The sequence below is a fragment of the Salmo salar genome, chromosome 10 (genome assembly GCF_965601325.2).
Source record: "Salmo salar chromosome 10, fSalSal1, whole genome shotgun sequence".
NCBI classification, from domain to species: domain Eukaryota; kingdom Metazoa; phylum Chordata; class Actinopteri; order Salmoniformes; family Salmonidae; genus Salmo; species Salmo salar.
In genome coordinates, this window is record NC_138300.1 from 27,943,685 (window position 1) to 27,965,254 (window position 21,570).

The window sequence follows — 21,570 nt, forward strand, 5'->3', positions numbered from 1 at the left end:
TTTCATAATTTATTTGAGGCTAAATTGATTTGATTGATGTATTATATTAAGTTAAAATAAGTGTTCATTCAGTATTGTTGTAATTGTCATTATTACAACCAAAAAAATAATAATAATAAAAATAATAATAATAATAATTATTCGCCCGATTAATCGGTATCGGCCTTTTTTTTTGGGGCCTCCAATAATCGGTATCGGCATTGAGAAATCATAATCGGTCGACCTCTAATGGAAAGTATTAAGTTGCAATGTGCCTGGTAAAAAGTACAAACGATCAACTAGTCCAATTCTTAATCTTTATATGATTGAACACTTTTGTGTACCTTGGGACATGTACACAAATGTGAACGTACCAAAGTACGCCATGCTAACAGATGTACTGGAAAGGTGTTAACTTGGCCTCTGGTTGGGGTATGTCTCTAAGCTACATCATCAAGTGGAAAAGCTGTTGACGGTGAGGCAGTAATCTGATCATCTCTGTTGGTGGCCAGCGTTGCGTTTCCCAGAGAGATTGATCATTTCTGTTTTTCTAAGGCTTCCATCCAAACTAAACGGCTGTGGTTTCTACAAGGACCTGTCTTGAACTATGAGTGTTACGACCATAAACTAACCACCTTTACCTAGTGAATGAATGACCAAACAAAAAGACATAAGGTAGATGCTAATATTAAAAAAGACATACAGTATCAATAAGTGTCAAAATATTCATCATTCAGGTTGAGGGCATAGGCAGAGCATGATGGTAATAATGCATTGCCACCCATAATGCAGCTAATTTCATCAGCCATGTTGACACACGGGTAACCTATGCTGTTTAACACGAGACAACCCAGCCTGCTAGCTTATGAGGGTTAATCACCGTGAGTCTCCTGTTACATAGGCCCCCGTCATCCCCTTCCCCACACCTGGGCCCTCTGTCTACTGTGACGTGGGGGCCAGGCCAGGGCAGGGCTTATCTGTTGCCTGTGGTGACAGCCTCTGATTAGACTGCCTATTATGATCACTGGGGTGGTAATTAACAAGCAGGCATCAGACGACCAGCGCAAGAAGGTCCGAGTTCACCTCACACTGATGAGACCATCCTCACAACGACATTAGGTGGAGAAACAGTGCTGGATGATGTGATGGCTGGAAGACCTTTGAGGCTGAAACCAAGTTAAACACCCACCTCACCTCTCCTTTCACCATGGAGTCAGAGTTTTCTCTTTAACTATCCTGACAGATCTGTCCCTCTCAATCTCTGCTCTGGCTGGGGAAGTAATCCCTGCAGTTGTCAGTTGTCCTGCCCGGTTCGCTGTTGAATTTGGATGCATTGTGCCTGTTATGCCGCCAACAGGCTGATCCTACTCCCTGATATGACATCTCATGTTCTTCTGTTCTACCACACACATGGTAATAAACTAAATCTTCCATCAATATAAATAATGAGTCATATTCCCAATGATCATTGAATCATCAAAACCTAACCTTCAACAGAGCTACATAATTTCAACGGTATGATGCCGGGAGGTCAAAGAGGAGGAAGAATTCATCAGCAAACACAGCTATTCCCGGAGGAAAAGGGAAATGTCACACCAATGGAGGCTCTTTGACATCACGTTCTCATACTCATTTCTCCTGTCATTAGGGCTCCTCGCTCCCCAGCATGACCTGAGCTCATAAGGCAGCACAGGGAGGGGTGTCACGTCAACCTACACAACGCACCGCAGCCAGGGGAAAGCAAGATGGTGTGCTGCTAACAGATTACGTCCCAACGGGTGAACTGAACACCTTTCTTCCCCACCTTTTGCTCAGTATTTCACAAATGCCAGCTATGCTAATGAACCTGACAGGCTGTTATGACACCACAGCATCAGGTATGAGTAAATGAGGGTTTAGGGAGGATCAGGTGCGGCTGTGTGTGTGTTGGGGGGAGGGGAGAGCATCTGACTAAAAAGAAAGTAGAGAAACAAGATGCCACACTGACACAGGAGACAAGCGCCATCAGTGATTGTTTACATTGTTATCCAATTAAGAGACCATAAGCATTGAGGCATCTGTCAACAAACAAAGCTGTTGTTTTTCTCTCCACTCTGCGTCGCGATACCCTCTCTATATTTTCACTGTCTGGCTCTCCCTATATCCGATGAATTCTCTTCTCCCCTGACTGACACATACAGCAGCCGGGCAGAGCCTGACACACAAACATACACAGGCCTACATTATTCATGATATGGCCAACAAAGCAATCTTATCAACGAACAGCTCTATGATAAAGGCAATACACAAGCATTTAAACTGTACTGTATGACTTGTAATTACATTTTAGTGTAGTAGATAAACCAACTAGATGTCTGGCACACAACATGAAACTCTAGCATCAGTCTATGGAGGGCCATTTTAAGTGTTTTGAAGGTTCCGGTTTAATCCGTAGCAGCGGTGTTTTCTCAAGTGCTTGACAATGTTGGTGGATAATCATCTAACCCTATCACACTCATCCTGACAGGCCTCACACAGTTGCCAAACAAACAGAGCAGAACAAGATGCCACCTTCCTTGAGACACACTACTACTGACAAAATAGTCTAATTCCTCTGAAGATCTAAAACTGTTTTCCATCAAATTAAAACTAAATGGCAAATGTTGGTCTAAAATAGGCTCATTCACGTACACTACTTATGCAACTTACCCAAGGACTACGGAGGTTTCAGTGTGTGAACATCAATGTGGGTTGTATCAAGAAAATAATGCACAAGAAATGTTATGCCTACTATCGGCTGTTCCACCCTCCCACTAAGTAGAATTTCTAGATTTTATTTGAGATAATGTTGGATCTTTACTTCCAAGCTCTAGTGAAGGACTAGTAGGAACATTTCTTTATATCGGTTTGAGAACCTGCTATCACATCTCACAAAATAATGTATTAACTCCATGTCATTGTCTTCAGTGTTATGATTATCGTGCTTAACATAATTAACACTTAAGTTGAAGTAAAAATAAATATTGCAAATCACTTCATTAGTATGAATAAAACATTTGATAACTTGAGGCGAGTGAAAAAATAAACACCCGTCTCAAGATGTCAGTTTCCAACATAATCAAACGTGCAGCTGAAATAACATTTATTTATGAAGCCATTTAGGTTCTATGTTAATTCAAACCATATAGCTTGTCTGTTTTAAACTTGTGTTGTCAAGTGTTTATTTGGCCAATTACAAAAGCAGTGGGAGATCATTATGTGCTTCCAGGAACGATGACAACACGTAGAGCCAGGGCGTGAACAACACACTTCAAAGTGGGCCGCCGCCCGGCCTGGAGAGGGGGAGGAGGGTGAAAAGGGGGGCTGCCGTTCCCCAGGGGAACAGGCCCTGAGCTTTTAACTTCTCTGGAACAGGGAAGCAATCTGCTCTCAGAAGTCCCCTATATGCTGTCTAGAGCAGAGCCAACACAAACACCAGTCCCACACACACAGTGCATAAAGTGTGAGACTGAGTACAGTATGCATGTACAGGAGTGTGGGGGGCAGCTAGCCTAGCGGTTAAGAACATTGAGTCAGAACCGAAAGGTCGCTGGTTCAAATTCCCAAGCTGACTAGGTGAAAAATCTGTTGATGTGTCCTTGAGCAAGACACTAAACCCTAATTGCTCCTGTAAGTCGCTCTGAATAAGAGCGTCTGGAATCAGAGCTATAACCTACATGGAGCTATATCCCACATGCAGTCATACAGGTGGGAGAGGATATTGTGGAAAGACTTTTGGGGAAGGAGTATGAATTTTGGGACTATATCAATAAACTGCAATTGTTCTTCCTGTGCGTTTCACTGTTTCAGACTTGAAATGAACCAAGTTGTGCAGATGTGATGTCTAGTTCAGTTGGACACGAGGATCATTTCATAGCACTGTTTATTTTTCCTAAATCTAGAGTTTTGTCTAAATCATTCGACACATTGGTACTGTTCAAACATTTCATTTTCAGAAACCTGGAACATCAATTAGGGTAAGGTTAAACTCAGCACAAAGTACAGTATCACAACGTGAAGAAAAATATCCTGTGAAGACAATGTTTGGGGGTCTAAAACCTAGACTGAGCTAAGTTAACTCACGACTGGAACAACTAAGTATCTAGACCACATACACAGTACATACTGGTTCTGGTGAGTGTGAAGAGGCATGTTGACGCAAAGAGCAAAACATGTAACTTCCTCCAATAACTAACAAGCAGCCAAATAAACAAAAGTATAAAGTCAGCGATGCATTTTATTTCTGTTAAATCATCTTCCACTTAATTGCTTTCTTACTGCTGGCAATTATCTTGAGTTGTCATGCAGGGGAAGAAAGGAGAGAAGAAGTTTAAACATTTGCGGTGTATTACAAATGCAATAGTGGTACATCCGCTAATCCGAGCAGAGCAACAGTGGAAGCGTCTGGAGGAGATTGAGGCTCCTTTTAATTAGAGAGGAGAGCTGCAGGATTAGACGGACTGGGCACTGTTCAGATGCACAAACACACTGGCACACACTGCTTGGCGATGTCCACAATGGCACCCTGTTTTCTATATAGTGCACTACTTTTGACCAGGGCCTACAGGGTTGTGCAGTACTTTTGACCAGGGCCTACAGTGTAGTGCACTACTTTTGACCAGGGCCTACGGGGTAGTGCACTACTTTTGACCAGGGCCTACAGGGTAGTGCACGACATAGAGAACAGGGTACCATTTGGGACATACCATAAACTCTGTTCTCTCTTTCTCCTGTCCTCTGCGCCACGTTTCTACTGGAACTTCATTGAGATTAAGACATTTTTATCTTGGCCTAAAACACATGGATTTTAAAGTGTATTTAAGAAGATGTGAATAAGGCATGGATATGCTTCAATAGATGAAGGCATGTGTGCCCACCTGAGTGTGTGAGCATTTGTATGTGCGTCAATCTTTGTGTACTGTATGTGTCTAGTGTGCGCATGTGTATTAGTGTGGGTGTGCGGTGTGAGTTAGCTAGAGTGAAGTGTTTGTACCCCCATGTTCCCTACAGACTGGGATGGCAGGCTGTCTGGGCAGGCCTGCACACACACACACACACTCCCCTTGATTAATGGAAATCCCATTTTGTTTCCACCACTCCAATTAAGCAGGTAGTTAAAATGGTGCTCATTAGCTACCTGCCACAGCACAGAGCAGAGCGTGGCCAACAGCTCTAATTACTGGGAGGAGAACTCCAGTCGGTGCGGCACCGTGCACCGCGGCTGCAGAGGAACCAACCGAGGAGAATACTGTTGACTGTATCCTAAGTAGCCAGCGCTCTTCTGTGTATACGTACTGGCTAATTAATATTCAACACATTATAAATGCACTTGTGGATAGAAGTCACACACACTCACGCAAGCACATGAAAAAACACATTTCTCATTAGCCCACCATGGCTTTTAATTATACAGAAATCCTCTAACTATCTGAACAGTCACACTCTCTGGACACTGGGGATTGAGATGAGCAACAAACTGGAGCCACATGCAGGGGTGAGCCAATTATGACTGTGGACTTCTCCTGCAGAGATGTTACATTACAGGCTGCTGTGTTGATCACTGCTTAGTACCTGTAGTTAGCCAACCAGAGTTACTGAGCAAATAAAGATAAACATACTGTAGAGTTAAATAATGGTCATTAGTTACACTTTGGTTCCACCTTGTTTAAAGTAGGTATGCGTTCAAGACGATTCGATACATATCTAATTACACAGGCTCCATTACGATACAGGAACGATATGTTTTAGTTAGAAATGATTTGGTGCGATTAGAGAACAAATCGATGCGATTCGGTTCAACGCAATCCGATGCACTAACATTTGTTGCTGCTGATTGAGCTCATGACCTGGGCCTCTGAGCTTGATCTGTCTGAGCTGACTTCTGTGTTTGGTGTGTGTAAATGATTGTGCACTGAGTATACCAAATAATAGGAACACCTTCCTAATATTGAGTTGCGCACAACTCTCAGAACAGCCTCAATTTGTTGGGGCATGACTGTGTCAAAACATTCCCATATGTCAACTCCAATGCTTCCCACAGTTGTGTCAAGTTGGTTGATGTCCTTTGAGTGGTGGACTATTCTTGATACACATGGGAAACGGAGCTTGAAAAACCCAGCAGCGCTGCAGTTCTTGACACAAACTGGTGAGCCTGGCACCTACTATCATACCTGTCCAAAAGAACTTCAATCTTTTGTTTTGCCCATTGACCCTCTGAATGGCACACATACACAATCCATGTCTGAATTGCCTAAACATCTCCTCCCCCTTCATCTACACTGATTGTAGTGGATTTAACAGGTGACATCAATAAGGGATCATAGCTTTCATCTGGATTCACCTGGTCAGTCTAGGTCATGGACAGAACAGGTGTTAATGTTTTGTATAATCCGTGTAGGTCCATGTACTATGTAGGCACCTGAGTTGAGCCATAATAGCGTTGGGCCAGTAACCAATAGGTCGCTGGTTCGAATCCCCGAGCCGACTAGGTGAAAAATCAGTCAATGTACCCTTCAGCAAGGCACTTAAGCCTAATTGCTCCAGGGTCGCCGTCAATAATGGCTGATCCCTGGCCCCACTCTCCGAGGGTGTCTCAGGGAGAGTGGGATATGCAAAAAAAGAACATGTCCAATTCACACTAATATGTGAAATAGGACAAATGTAAGCACCCACCTAATAATAATAATTATTAGGGAGACCAGGCTTCTACCACCATCAGATTAGGGGTGTGCAATGGAGCCTGTTTTTTGTCTCCAGTATCTTACTTTTAATCCCGTAAAACACGCTTTTCAACAGCACATAGATAACCTATGTAATTTGCTCGGTTGTTACTCAACTAATAAAGCCTAATATCACGCAAGCCATTTTAGCATTTGAATGCTGAATGTGCCGCGCAGATGAGCAAGATCAGGAACAGACCGTCTACCTCGCGTTGGTCAGTGAGCGAAGCTGGCCACAGTGCTCAGTTTGACTAGGCTACTGACATTGCCTGGAGTTGTTCTGCATGCAAAATGACTTTTAGATCAATGACTGTCAACACAGTTAAGCCTACATGCAGTTCCACACTAAAGGAGAGGATGCATCAGTTGTCACAATAGAGGAGTTAATTTTTTGGAAGTTAGAAAGAACATAATATAAAATATTTTCTGATCGACGCATGCTACATTTCAATTGGTTTGTGGCTCGATGTACTTGTATCTTAAATATTTGTATTGGGGACCGATGCTCATCGGTGAATTGCTACATTCCTAATAGAAACACACTGTGGTCCCGTGTGGCTCAGTTGGTAGAGCATGGCGCTTGCAATGCCAGGGTTGTGAGAACGATTCCCACCGGGGGACCAGTACGAAAAAAGTATGAAAATGTATGCATTCCACTACTATAAGTCACTTTGGATAAGACAAAAAATGTAAATACTCACGTTTCTGCGGGGGAAGGTAGTGAGCAGTTTGAAGTCATCCCAGGGGTAGCCCTTGGAGGCCACAAAGTCAAAGAGGACCTGCAGCTTGGTGCTGCCCAGGAAGCGTCGCACCAGAAACTCACCACTGGGAGTTCGTATACGCAGCTTGCTAATTGGCTCGCCTCCCTCCTCCGCAGGCTCTGGCGGCAGGGCATGTTCCAATGAGAGACGGATGGCCTGAACAAAGGGGAGGGACAAAGCAATCATAGAGTAAGGTAGGGAAGGGGGTGATTATTCACAGTTGGACAATGACTTTTAAGTGTGATTAATTTGCTTACACTGACATAAATAACATGGATTCACTTTGTTTCATGGAACAAACTGTGGTAGAAAGGGGAACTTTAAAACGACTATTTATGAGGCAACATATAAATTACACTGAATCCACAAGGCATCAAATCCTCTGGCCTCTTCTTCCAAAACGTGTAGGCTAGTCTTTGCGTCTCATTAATAAAGACATGCAGTACAACGCTAACTCGTGCCGGGGTAGATTAGATAACTGCCCAGAACAAATAGGATCGCCTCATCAACAGCAGAGAAAATTAATCAGGTCTCCAGTGTCACAGAGCAGGACCTGCTGCTCCCACGGGGCTCTTTCCCTCCAGCTTGTTGTTCCTGTTTTGACAGAGGGTAGCATATGCTGTGACAACACACGGCAGCTTTATTTACCAACCATAATGCAATTATATTTCATAAAAGTGAACAACAGTAGCTCATTAGCAGCTCCAGGCTTTGAGTGGGAGCGTGCCAGAGGCGCTCCCCAGGTAGGTGCCTGGTAAAGGGCCCCCCAGCAGCACACTGCACTGTGGCGTCTGTAAAGCCACAGAGCACACGCCTCACTTACTTAGGGCCTGCTTCGCACAAAGAACACACAGGAGCATAACCACTCAACGCAAAAAACAAACACCACCACAGGAGGGGCGGGAGGGGGCAGGGGGGCAGTGTGCACACCTGACAGGAGCACCATGAGGCCACTAGTACCAGTAAATAATGACATCACCACTCCCCCCTCTGCCTCTCTTCCTTTCATCTCCCTCTCCACACAAAGACAAAATCACAGAAAGCATTTCCCCTTGTACTCATGGGTCTACTGAGCGGTTTGTTTCCCTGCGGGGCATTGTGACGGGTGGTGCAGGGCAGACAGCCGGAGACGTGATGCAGACTTGAGGTCTGGTCTGTGGGTACAGACAGTGTGTAGTCCTGGGCGGCTGAGTGGGTGGGTGTTTGGCTGGGCTCCAGGTGTGGGACACCATGCTGCCTTGTTTACACACACACACAATGTCAGAGAAATTAGGCATTGGAACAGCCAGGGATAAGCAGCACAACTCAATGGTTGGGACAGCTGTTGTCCTTCCTCTACACACCATACAGACACACTGGCTCTGCTTATTATCTCCCAACCTTCTACCTGATGACCGATAGCAGTAGTAGTGGGTGATCGAGCGAAACAATCTGGAACTAGGTCTGAGGTTAGAACTCTAGCCTTGTTTAAATACAGTTGAAGTCAGAAGTTTGCATACACCTTAGCCAAATACATTTAAACTTAGTTTTTCACAATTCCTGACATTTAATCCTAGTAAAAATTCCCTGTCTTACTAGGATCACCACTTCATTTTAAGAATGTGAAATGTCAGAATAATAGTAAAGAGAATGATTTATTTCAGCTTTAATTTATTTAATCACATTCCAGTGGGTCAGAAGTTTACATACACTCAATTAGTATTTGGTAGTATTGCCTTTAAATTGTTTAACTTGGGTCAAACGTTTTGGGTAGCCTTCCACAAGCTTCCCACAATACATTGGGTGACTTTTGGCCCATTCGTCCTGACAGAGCTGGTGTAACTGAGTCAGGTTTGTAGGCCTCCTTGCTCGCACACGCTTTTTCAGTTCTGCCCACACATTATCTATAGGATTGAGGTCAGGGCTTTGTGATGGTCACTCCAATACCTTGACTTTGTTGTCCTTAAGCCATTTTGCCACAACTTTGGAAGTATGCTTATAGTCAATGTCCATTTGGAAGACCCATTTGCGACCAAGCTTTGACTTCCTGACTGATGTCTTGAGATGTTGCTTCAATATATCCACATAACTTTCCCCCCTCATGATGCCATCTATTTTGTGAAGTGCACCAGTCACTCCTGCAGCAAAGCACCCCCACAACATGATGCTGCAACCCCCGTGCTTCACGGTTGAGATGGTGTTCTTCGGCTTGCAAACCTCCCCCTTTTCCCTCCAAACATAACGATGGTCAAACAGTTCTATTTTTGTTTCATCAGACCAGAGGACATTTCTCCAAAAAGTACGATCTTTGTCCCCATGTGCAGTTGCAAACCCGTAGCCTGGCTTTTTTATGGCGGTTTTGGAGCAGTGGCTTCTTCCTTGACGAGCGACCTTTCAGGTTATGTTGATATAGGATTTGTTTTTACTGTGGATATAGATACTTTTGTACCTGTTTCTTCCAGCATCTTCACAAGGTCCTTTGCTGTTGTTCTGGGATTGATTTGCACTTTTTGCACCAAAGTACGTTCATCTCTAGGAGACAGAACGCGTCTCCTTCCTAAGCGGTATGACAGCTGCGTGGTCCCATGGTGTTTATACTTGCGTACTATTGTTTGTACAGATGAACATGGTACCTTCAGGCGTTTGGAAATTACTCCCAAGGATGAACCAGACTTGGAGGTCTACAAATGTTTTTCTGAGGTCTTCGCTGATTTCTTGCGATTTTCCCATGATGTCAAGGAAAGAGGCACTGAGTTTGAAGGTAGGCCTTGAAATACATCCACAGGTACACCTCCAATTGACTCAAATGATGTCAATAAGCCTATCAGAAGCTTCTAAAGCCATGACATTTTCTGGAATTTTCCAAGCTGTTTAAAGGCACAGTCAACTTAGTGTATGTAAACTTCTGACCCACTGGAATTGTGATACAGTGAATTATAAGTGCAATAATCTGTCTGTAAACAATTGTTGGAAAAATTACTTGTGTCATACACAAAGTAGATGTCCTAACCGACTTGCCAAAACTATAGTTTAACTTGTTATGGATAGGGGGCAGTATTTTCACAGCCGGATAAAAAAACGTACCCGATTTAATCTGGTTATTACTCCTGCCCAGAAACTAGAATATGCATATAATTAGTAGCTTTGGATAGAAAACACTCCAAAGTTTCTAAAACTGTTTGAATGGTGTCTGTGAGTATAACAGAACTCAAATGGCAGGCCAAAACCTGAGAAGAGTCTGTACAGGAAGTACCCTGTCTGACCATTTCTTGGCCTTCTTTGTCATCTCTATCCAAAACAAAGGATCTCTGCTGTAACGTGACACTTTCTAAGGCTCCCATAGGCTCTCAGAAGGCGCCAGAACGTTGAATGATGACTCTGCAGTTACTGGCTGAAAAACAGTAGCGCATTTGGTAAGTGGTCGATCTGAGAACAATGAGACGGGTGCGCGCGTGCACGTGAAGAGTCCATTTTACTTTTTCAGTCTTTGAACGAAAACAACGACTCCCGGTCGGAATATTATCGCTATTTTACGAGAAAAATCGCATAAAAATTGATTTTAAACAGCGTTTGACATACTTCGAAGTACGGTAATGGAATATTTTGTATTTTTTTGTCACGATACGCGTCCGCGCGTCACCCTTCGGATAGTGTCTTGAACGCACGAACAAAACGCCGCTATTTGGATATAACTATGGATTATTTGGAACCAAACCAACATTTATTGTTGAAGTAGAAGTCCTGGGAGTGCATTCTGACGAAGAACAGCAAAGGTAATCCAATTTTTCTTATAGTAAATCTGAGTTTGGTGAGTACCAAACTTGGTGGGTGTCAAATTAGCTAGCCCGTGATGGCGAGCTATCTACTCAGAATATTGCAAAATGTGCTTTCACCAAAAAGCTATTTTAAAATCGGACACCGCGATTGCATAAATGAGTTCTGTATCTATAATTCTTAAAATAATTGTTATGTTTTTTGTGAACGTTTATCGTGAGTAATTTAGTAAATTCACCGGTGGGAATTCAAGTGTTCGGTGGGAATACTAGTTCTGAACGTCACATGCTAATGTAAAAAGTTGGTTTTTGATATAAATATGTTCTTGATAGAACAAAACATGCATGTATTGTATAACATAATGTCCTAGGAGTGTCATCTGATGAAGATCATCAAAGGTTAGTGCTGCATTTAGCTGTGGTTTTGGTTTTTGTGACATTATATGCTAGCTTGAAAAATGGGTGTCTGATTATTTCTGGCTGGGTACTCTGCTGACATAATCTAATGTTTTGCTTTCGTTGTAAAGCCTTTTTGAAATCAGACAGTGTGGTTAGATTAACGAGAGTCTTGTCTTTAAAATGGTGTAAAATAGTCATATGTTTGAGAAATTGAAGTAATAGCATTTCTAAGGTATTTGAATAACGCGCCACGGGATTCAACTGGCTGTTGAGTAGGTGGAACGATTTCGTCCCGCCGACCCTAGAGAGGTTAACAATTTCTGCTAGTTAGTTTTTGCTACCGTTTGGGGTTTAGCTTGCTTAAGCCTGCTAACTGAGGAGTGTTAATTCACCTGTTCCCATACATGTTTCATTTAAAAAAAAATCTTACAAAGGAGTTGTTTAATCTAACTGCTTAACTATTTATCTGTACATGGAATTGTATTTGCTTTTCTTTTACTCATTTTTTCCCTACTCTACAGGAAAATGCCACGGAAGTGGGAGTCCTGGGAGTGCATTCCGACGAAGATCAGCAAAGGTAAGGGAAGATTTATAATACTAATTCTGAGTTTAGTTGACTCCAGAACTTGGCGGGTAACTGTATAGCTTGCTTTGATGGCTGAGCTCTGTACTCAGAATATTGAAAAATGTGCTTTCGCCGTAAAGCTATTTTAAAATCGGACACAGCGGTTGCATTAAGGAGAAGTGTATCTATAATTATTTCAATAACTGTTGTACATTTTATCAACATTTATGATGAGTATTTTTGTAAATTGATGTGCTCATTTACCGAGAGTTTTGGTGGGAAAACATTTTCTGAACATCACGCGCCAATGTAAAATGGGGTTTATAGATATAAATATGAACTTTATCGAACAAAACATACATGTATTTTGTAACATTGAGTCCTGGGAGTGTCATCTGATGAAGATCAAAGGTTAGTGATTAATTTTAGCTGTATTTCTGGTTTTTGTGACGCCTCTCCTTGCTTGGAAAATGGCTGTGTGGTTTTTCATGTTTAGGCGCTGTCCTAACATAATCTAATATTCTGCTTTCGCTGTAAAGCCTTTTTGAAATCGGACACTGTGGTTGGATTAAGGAGCATCTTATCTTTAAAATGGTGTAGAATACTTGTGTGTTTGAGAAATTTGAATTATGAGATTTTTGTTGTTTGAATTTGCTAGCGTCCCACATGTCCCAGAGAGGTTAACCAGTATTCTACAAGAGGACAGACGCAAGGGACAACAAACACACTGGTCTCTACATTGCAGATGAGCTGAAGGAAGTCATCAATGACCTTAGACCATAGAAAGTATTTACATTGGTGACAGACAATGCTGCAAACATGAAGGCTACTTGGTCTAAAGTGGAGGAGTCCTACCCTCACATCACACCCATTGGCTGTGCTGCTCATGCATTGAGTCTGCTCCTCAAGGACATCATGGCACTGAAAACAATGGATACACACTACAAGAGAGCCAAGGAAATGGTTAGGTATGTGAAGGGTCATCAAGTTATAGCAGCAATCTACCTCACCAAGCAAAGTGAGAAGAATAAGAGCACCACATTGAAGCTGCCCAGCAACACCCGTTGGGGGTGGTGTTGTCATCATGTTTGACAGTCTCCTGGAGGGGAAGGAGTCTCTCCAAGAAATTGCCATATCACAGTCTGCCGATATGGACAGCCCCATCAAGAGGATCCTCCTGGATGATGTATTTTGGGAGAGAGTGGTAAGCAGCCTGAAACCTATAGCAGTAGCCATTCAACAGATTGAGGGAGACAACTCCATCCTGTCTGATATTCAGACTGCTTGCAGATGTAAGAAGAAATCCGTACTGCCCTGCCCACTTCTCTGTTGCTTCAAGCAGAGGAAACTGCAGATCTGAAATAGATCAAAAAGTATGGGCTTCTGCCTGCAGCCCATACACGCCGCAGCGTACATGTTGGACCCCAAGTATGCTAGCAAGAGCATCCTGTCTGGTGCAGAGATCAACAAGACCTATGGTGTCATCACTACCGTGTCTCGCCACCTTGGCCTGGATGAGGGCAAGGTTCTTGGCAGTCTGGCAAAGTACACTTTCAAGCAAGGGCTTTGGGATGGAGATGCAATATGGCAGTCGTGCCAGCATATCTCATCAGTCACCTGGTGGAAGGGACTTTGTGGATCTGAGGCTCTTTCCCCTCATCCTCCAAATTCCACCAACATCAGCCGCCTCAGAGCGCAACTGGTCATTGTTTGGGAACACAAACACGCAACAGACTGACAATACAAGGGTTGAAAAATTGGTGGCCATCCGGGCAAATTATAGGGTTTTTGAGCCTGACAACGAGTCATCCTCAAGGCTGGAAAGTGACAGTGAAGATGAGGCCTCAGAGTCTGATGTTCAAGAGGTGGACTTTGAGGTCCAGGGAGATGACATGGAAGCCTGAGAGGAAGACAACCAAAGCTTTAGTTTCTAGACTATCATTTTACAGATGTAACATTGAGAAAAGTTTGAGATGCGATGGATAATTGGGGACCATTCAATATTCCATTTTGTTGTTCAATGAAATCATCCCATGTGAAGAGTCAAATCAATTAAAGTTCAATTTGTAACTAAATTGTTTTTTTATTTGTATTGGAAGGATTTAATCATTTGCAATTACGTCTACTTATGATAAGGTAAAAGGTTTATGTTTGTCTCCATATAAGGTAAATATATCCAATGCAAAAAACATCTACATTTAAATGGTATTAATATTAAATTGAAAGTATTTCCATTAATTCCCATATATTCCCTGTTAATTCCCATGGAGAGTTTCCACCTCTGAATATTCCCCAAAATGTGAAACCCTATTAAACACACCACATGCCCTCCTGCCTGCCTCACACTTGACTAGGCAGACACACAACCAGACAGGTGAAACACAGTTGACCAGGTGAAAATACACCTGATACAGTCACACACAGGTCAGGATAAATGACTAGATTGTGTTTTCCCCTGCTTTAGACTTTAGGGCCACAATAAGGTAAGCCTGTCTGAGGTAAAGGATGTGGTATAGACTGCATGTAAACAACAGAGGGGCCATTGTTGGGTATCATGTTTCTGAATATCTACACTGTTGCATACAAGCAGGGTCGGTTGGTGGAGAGGAAACCATGGCAACAGGCTAGAGGACTACAGTGATATAATTAAGACTGGACAGAAAGGGCTTTTGTTTGGGGCTGTTTAACTAATGTGACAAATCATCTCAGCTAGCTGGTTCACCTGATCCCTGCCGTCTGTGGAGTTTGCTGCTGAGTAAATAGCCAATCAGCTAGCTAAAAGGAGCTATATGTACAGCATCCACCACTGCCATAATTGTTTTTCTTTGTCCCACCGTGCTTTGTGCTGCACCTTTTGTTCACTTGGTTTCAATATGAGCTTGTGTGTTGTAGGGAATTCAAACAGGACAATAACATCTCTGTATGACAAGCTTAACAGGGATAGGGCTTACTGTACACACAAGAGATTAGTACATGTCCCTCTGTCCCTCTGTCTCCACCATGGGGATCACATGTTAGCATACACTCCACAAACAACATATATGGACATGCAGCACGAAACAGACTCAAATACTATACAAAAGTATGTGGATACCCCTTCAAATTAGCGGATTTGGCTATTTCAGCCACACCCGTTGCCGAGAGGTGTATAAAATTGAGCACACAGCCTTGCAATCTCCACAGACAAACATTGGCAGGAGAATGGCCTTACTAAAGAGCTTAGTGACTTTCAACGTGGCACTGCCATAGGATGGTTTGTCAAACTTCTGCCCTGCTAGAGCTGCCCCGGTCCACTGTAAGTGTTGTTTTTGTGAAGTGGAAACGTCTAGGAGCAACAACGGCTCAGCCGCGAAGTGGTAGCCACACAAACTCACAGAACGGGACTGCCAAGTGCTTTAGCGTGTAAAACAACCCTGTCCTCGGTTGCAACACTCACTACCAAGTTCCAAACTGCCTCTGGAAGCAACGTCAGCACAATAACTGTTTGTTGGGAGCTTCATGAAATGGGTTTCCATGGCCGAGCAGCCGCACACAAGCCTAAGATCACCATGCGCAATGCCAGGCGTCGGCTGGAGTGGTGTAAAGCTCGCCGCCATTGGACTCTGGAGCAGTGGAAACGCATTCTCTGGAGTGATGGATCACGCTTCACCATCTGGCAGTCTGACGGATGAATTTGGGTTTGGCGGATGCCAGGAGAACGCTACCTGCCCCAATGCATAGAGCCAACAGTAAAGTTTGGTGGAGGAATAATGGTCTGGGGCTGTTTTTCATGGTTCGGGCTAGGCCCCTTAGTTCCAGTGAAGGGAAATCTTAACGCTATAGCCTACAACAACATTCTAGACGATTCTGTGCTTCCAACTTCGTGGCAACAATTTGGGGAAGGCCCTTTCCTGTTTCAGCATGACAATGCCCCGTACATAAAGCAAGGTCCATACAGAAATGGTTTGATGAGATCGGTGTGGAAGAACTTGACTGGCCAGCTCAGAGCCCTGACCTCAACCCCATCGAACACCTTCGGAATTAATTGGAACACCAACTATGAGCCAGGCCTAATCGCCCAACATCAGCGCCGACCTCACTACTGCTCGTGGCTGAATGGAAGTAAGTACCCGCAGCAATGTTCCAACAACTCGTGGAAAGCCTTCCCAGTCAAGTGGAGGCTGTTATAGCAACAAAGATGGAACCAACTCCATATTAATGCCCATGATTTTGGAATGAGATGTTTGACGGGTATGTGTCCACATACTTTTGGTCATGTACTGTATAAATGATGTATATTTTTTAAATCTAACAAAGTGACCATGTGTTTTCAGTTATCTAAGTAGGAAATGATTGTTTAACTCTAAACATTAACCATAATGTTCTCACCTCTTTCTCATCATCTGCTTCTTTCTGGATCTGTTGCAGGCGAAGCTGTTCTGCCTGCTCTCTCTCCTGTGCTTCTCTCTGAAACAGATATATTTTTATTCATCCATCCATCCGACATCAAACCATTACGAATAGTGATCAAACAATCAACCATGTGACTGTTAACAGGTTTACTGGGTGGTTTCACAATAACCATTAACGACACATAGTAATGGCCACAATCATAAGATGATTATAGAAGGGTATCCTATTTAAAGTTGTGCTCTGTATAATGTTTCACTTGAGTTGAATGCTCAAATGCATGCTAAAAACCCTCTAACATTTATCTGATGAGAATGGATCCATGCCATTGTGTTGTAGTTGATGCCAAACCTTTTTACGGTCAGCCTCTAATGACAGTTGGTATGCCTCATCCTGCTCCCTCTTCACCATTTCCCTGGCTTCACGTTCATCCTGGATAGAGATCGAGACCACGTTAGAAGAGAAGACAAATACCCTCAAGTTATGAGGCAACCAATAACAACAGAAGTAGTTAAAACAAAGTTGCTTTCTTCCACTGCCACATGTTATATTGTTCTGTGTTGAATAGCTGTGATACCTGGCAGCTGAGCAGCAGGAAGTAGAATGAGAGAACTGAATGCTTTGTGTGGTTTAGCCAGACAAGGCTTGAAAGAGTATCATGTGGGAGAAGGGAATCCATCCGGGCCTCGACTTCCTTAACAGACCTGAGGGCTCTTTTCTTTTCCCTCAGAGTTCCTGTTTGTACAGCGGCAGACGACTGCCTTTCTACGGGCTGTGTGTAAGAGGCTTTCTAAAGCAGGGAGAAAGAACTGTTTCCATTGTGTCAGCAATGGCATTTGTTTTGGAGCCTGGGAGACTACCTTTTATTTTCTGAACCCTGGACTTTGTGCCAATGAAGTGAAAAAGTTGAGCTATTGTGATTTGTGGGGTTTGTGCACAGGGCAGGCAGGGGGAGTGGTCAATTCTTGCAAGCCTGAGAATCAAAAGGATACATTTTTCTGTTGTCCTAAATCATATTGGTCGCTGAACAGACACTGTAGTTAGTAGCATGGTTGAGGACAAAAGAATAAAGGGTCACTTATCGTAAGTGCATTTGTCCAGCACTCACGCAATAACAGTTACTGTAAAGTATAATGTTCTGTATTGTGTGCATTCCCTTTGATAAAATATCATGAAACAAACAAACGTTGCTTTTACTACCCATAACACACATTATGGACAGGTACCTTTCTTCATTTACTGGGTATTGAGGTGATACAATACAGTTTCCAACTACTTATGTAGCCTTTATCTGGTATTAAAATAGATCAAAGGAATAAACAAAAAAGTATGGAACAGATTCTAACAGCCAGGTATTTCCTGCTGTTGATGCGCAGTCCATAACTAACTAAACAGACAATCCAGGTGTGTTTGGTGAAGTCAAGTTCGTTCAAATCTATGTGAAAGTAACTTTTTGGCTCTGCTGCAGTCTGTCCACCTCCCAGGCATGTCAGTCAGTTAGTGAGGAATGCGAGTGTGATGTTGGCAGATGTCTGGGTCTGTCCTCAGAAGAATGGGCCAGCAGAGCAGGACAGCCTCAGACAGTGAGTAGGTGTGAGCTCAGAGCAGTCTGGGATAGCGGGGGCTGTGGCAATGGGAGAACATCAGGTCGGAATATAGGGACTGAGGTTTCAATTTTTTTTGGGATCCCCATTAGCCGACGCCAATGGCGACAGCTAGTCTTCCTGGGGTGAACCTGAATTCTTCTGAGTGACCTGTACTGAAGGGTGACTCAGAGTACACCAACACCCCTAGCCTTAGGAGTCCTCTGCTTGAACTCTCAAGTCCAAATGATGACTGATTACTGACATGCTGTACATAAATCTGACCCAAGGCAATCGACTGATAAGGGGGCCAAGGGGCCAAACAATTGTATTTAAATATCTATGACTGTACACGTAGTGAGGAGATTTAGCTAATATGATAACTCTTTCCAATGATTGAAAGGCGGTCGGTGAGCTCAAGGAGTGACAAGTTCACTTCACAGCGAAGATGTATATGGTCTGGCATTTACAGGATGTGGTTGCAGATTCCTGTGGTTATTAATCACTCTGGTACATTACCCACTCATGATCATTTGTTCTCCTGATTTGTGACATTATCACTTCACATTTCCATCAATACTGACAGGCCTGTGTAATTAACACAACCAGTGACCTTTATGGAGCCAGATTGCTTGTCAAGGTGCCAGAAAATAATATACTACTTGTCATGAACAGAAACATTCTAAATGTGTCAAATTGAAAAGTCATTAACAACCAAATTGCATGGTATGTTAAGTGAATAACAGTATTTATGTAGATATCAAAAGCTGTCATATTCGCTTTGCATCTATGAAGACAATAGCAACGCAACCACCCAAGCTTCTACCCATGAAAACCTGTCCCTCAACTTCTCTAAACGGTGCTGTATCCTCCAGCCTGCTCACACAGGACATACAGCTTGGTGCTGTATCCTCCAGCCTGGTCACACAGGACATACAGCTTGGTGCTGTATCCTCCAGCCTGGTCACACAGGACATACAGCTTGGTGCTGTATCCTCCAGCCTGGTCACACAGGACATACAGCTTGGTGCTGTATCCTCCAGCCTGGTCACACAGGACATACAACTTGGTGCTGTATCCTCCAGCCTGGTCACACAGGACATACAACTTGGTGCTGTATCCTCCAGCCTGCTCACACAGGACATACAGCTTGGTGCTGTATCATCCAGCCTGCTCACACAGCTTGATGCCACACAGGACATACAGCTTGGTGCTGTATCCTCCAGCCTGGTCACACAGGACATACAGCTTGGTGCTGTATCATCCAGCCTGCTCACACAGGACATAAAGCTTGGTGCTGTATCATCCAGCCTGCTCACACAGGACATACAGCTTGGTGCTGTATCATCCAGCCTGCTCACACAGGACATACAGCTTGGTGCTGTATCATCCAGCCTGCTCACACAGGACATACATCTTGGTGCTGTATCATCCAGCCTGCTCACACAGCTTGATGCCACACAGGACATACAGCTTGGTGCTGTATCATCCAGCCTGGTCACACAGGACATACAGCTTAGTGACAAGTGCACAGTGTACACACTTCTTGTTGCTTATTGGTCTTAATGATTTTTTCTGAAAGGGTATGCATCCAATAAGAACCTAATGGGAACCCCAGTTGCAGACACTCATTGGCTCACCTACAGTTAACCCTCCGGCTATGCGCAAAACAACACTGTCTCACAATTCCCATGACGACATGCTGTAACTAAACTAATCAAACACTGAAAGGTCACTAAACTAGTATTGTTACGTAAACACAGTGGGAGTCTAACACATTCCTCATATGATGTGACTGAGAAAGACAGGCAACCAGCCAGGCCTAGTGCTGAGGAACATGAGACAATCTCAGGTTTTAATCTACTACAACACGCTGCTGCAGATGCCTTTCATCTCAGAGACAGTAACCACTTTGTGACCATTTCTTTCTTTAAATCTCTATCCCATCAACAAGAGTGAAAGGTCTAAAGATAAGTTGGTGAGAGAGAATGTGTACTGGTAGTCAGTCATCGCCCACTGACAAGTTGACACTAAGTATTGAGCACATTGGTCTGAGCCTGATGGCACGTCTTCCCACTTCATCTCTTCCAGACTGCTGATTAATGAGAGGTTTAAACAGTACAAAGAAACAGGGCATTGAGTCACGGGTATTCACTAACAACAAGAACTGTATGCCAAAGACATCATGGTCTAGTGTAGTCAGCTGAGGGGAACTACCTGTTTAAAGGGTCAGACCAAACTGGAATGCCCGTTCTTTGTTTATTTGATGTTGAGTAAATATCTGCTAGTGCGGGAGAATGATTAAATCCATCCATTTCGACACATAAAAGACAGCATTCATGAGGTCAGGTAAATGTCTGACACAGAGGGACCCCAGCCATACTGTTGCAAGATTCCTGTCCTCACATGAAAGAATACCGCTTCTGTTTCGCTGCTTTCTTCTCAGAGTGGAGCTTGGAATTTGTTTGTCGAGTTTCTATTGGATTAAAGCGGCAATGGACAGAGAATGGTGAAAAAGAGAACAATTTGTATCCTGCTCCCATTGTGAAGACCATAGGCACAGTTAACTAAAACCAAATGGGAGGGAAATTGATTGTGCTTTGCCCCCCCTACCCCAGACAATGGGCCTCTCAGATGTGTGTTCCTAGCCTTGGCCCTAAGTGGAGCTGGTGGCAGTCACAATGCCTTCCGATTTGTCTCCGCATATCCCCACTTAGCTCCGAGACAAACTATGGCATAATTCTATGAGAACGGCTCAATTGGCACAATAATTGGCTCACTCTTGGCCTCCTGTGATTAAACAAATCATAGTATATTTCAGTGGCCATGGCCTAATCATGGCTTACATTTCAAACATCTACTCCCCTTTAAAGACTCTGTTCTTCTGTGTGCTTTCAGAGTTCCTCTCATCTGTACCTCATCCTTGATGTCCTCTTGCTGCTGAGCTGAGAAGATTTCCATCGCACCCATTAGCCTCATCATCAACTCATCCACTGTTGTATTGCCTTCAAAGAATAATAAAAAACATGGGATAAAAAAAGGTGTTTTTCTCCTCCCCCATTCGCACAAATACTTACTATTTTATCATTATAGAAGGGTCATAGAGTAAATTGCTAAATTATAGCTACAGTTAAGTATAGCATTATAAACCCCTCCTTTTATCCAGAACATTACAAATATTCAACCCATCAATATCGTTGACATTCATTACCTTGAATAACATTTAAAACTTCATTTGATGTCCTCTTTCCCATGACAGTAAGGAGCAGGGGGAACTGATCGGTCTTGTATGTCCGAATCGTCTGTGCCACCACACTGCCAAAATGCCTCGTGCAAATGGTGAGTAGTCTAGGAAAGGAAAAGACAGGACGGACATTTTTCACATGAACAGCACTTGAGAGGTAC

The 21,570-nt window shown here is 43.4% G+C and overlaps 1 protein-coding gene across 2 annotated transcripts in view; it reads right to left on the minus strand.

Moving 5' to 3' along the window:
- The window catches only part of LOC106613896 (FAS-associated factor 1-like), a 91,413-nt gene that overhangs the window by 7,019 nt on the left and 62,824 nt on the right, over positions 1-21,570 (minus strand). For both annotated transcript variants that reach the window (XM_014216634.3, XM_082956862.1), the window contains exons 14-18: positions 21,377-21,513; positions 21,082-21,170; positions 16,934-17,014; positions 16,562-16,639; positions 7,418-7,633 (exon numbers count right to left, since the gene is read on the minus strand). In XM_014216634.3, coding sequence (XP_014072109.3) covers positions 7,418-7,633; positions 16,562-16,639; positions 16,934-17,014; positions 21,082-21,170; positions 21,377-21,513 — 601 coding nt within the window. The remainder of the gene's footprint in view (positions 1-7,417; positions 7,634-16,561; positions 16,640-16,933; positions 17,015-21,081; positions 21,171-21,376; positions 21,514-21,570) is intronic.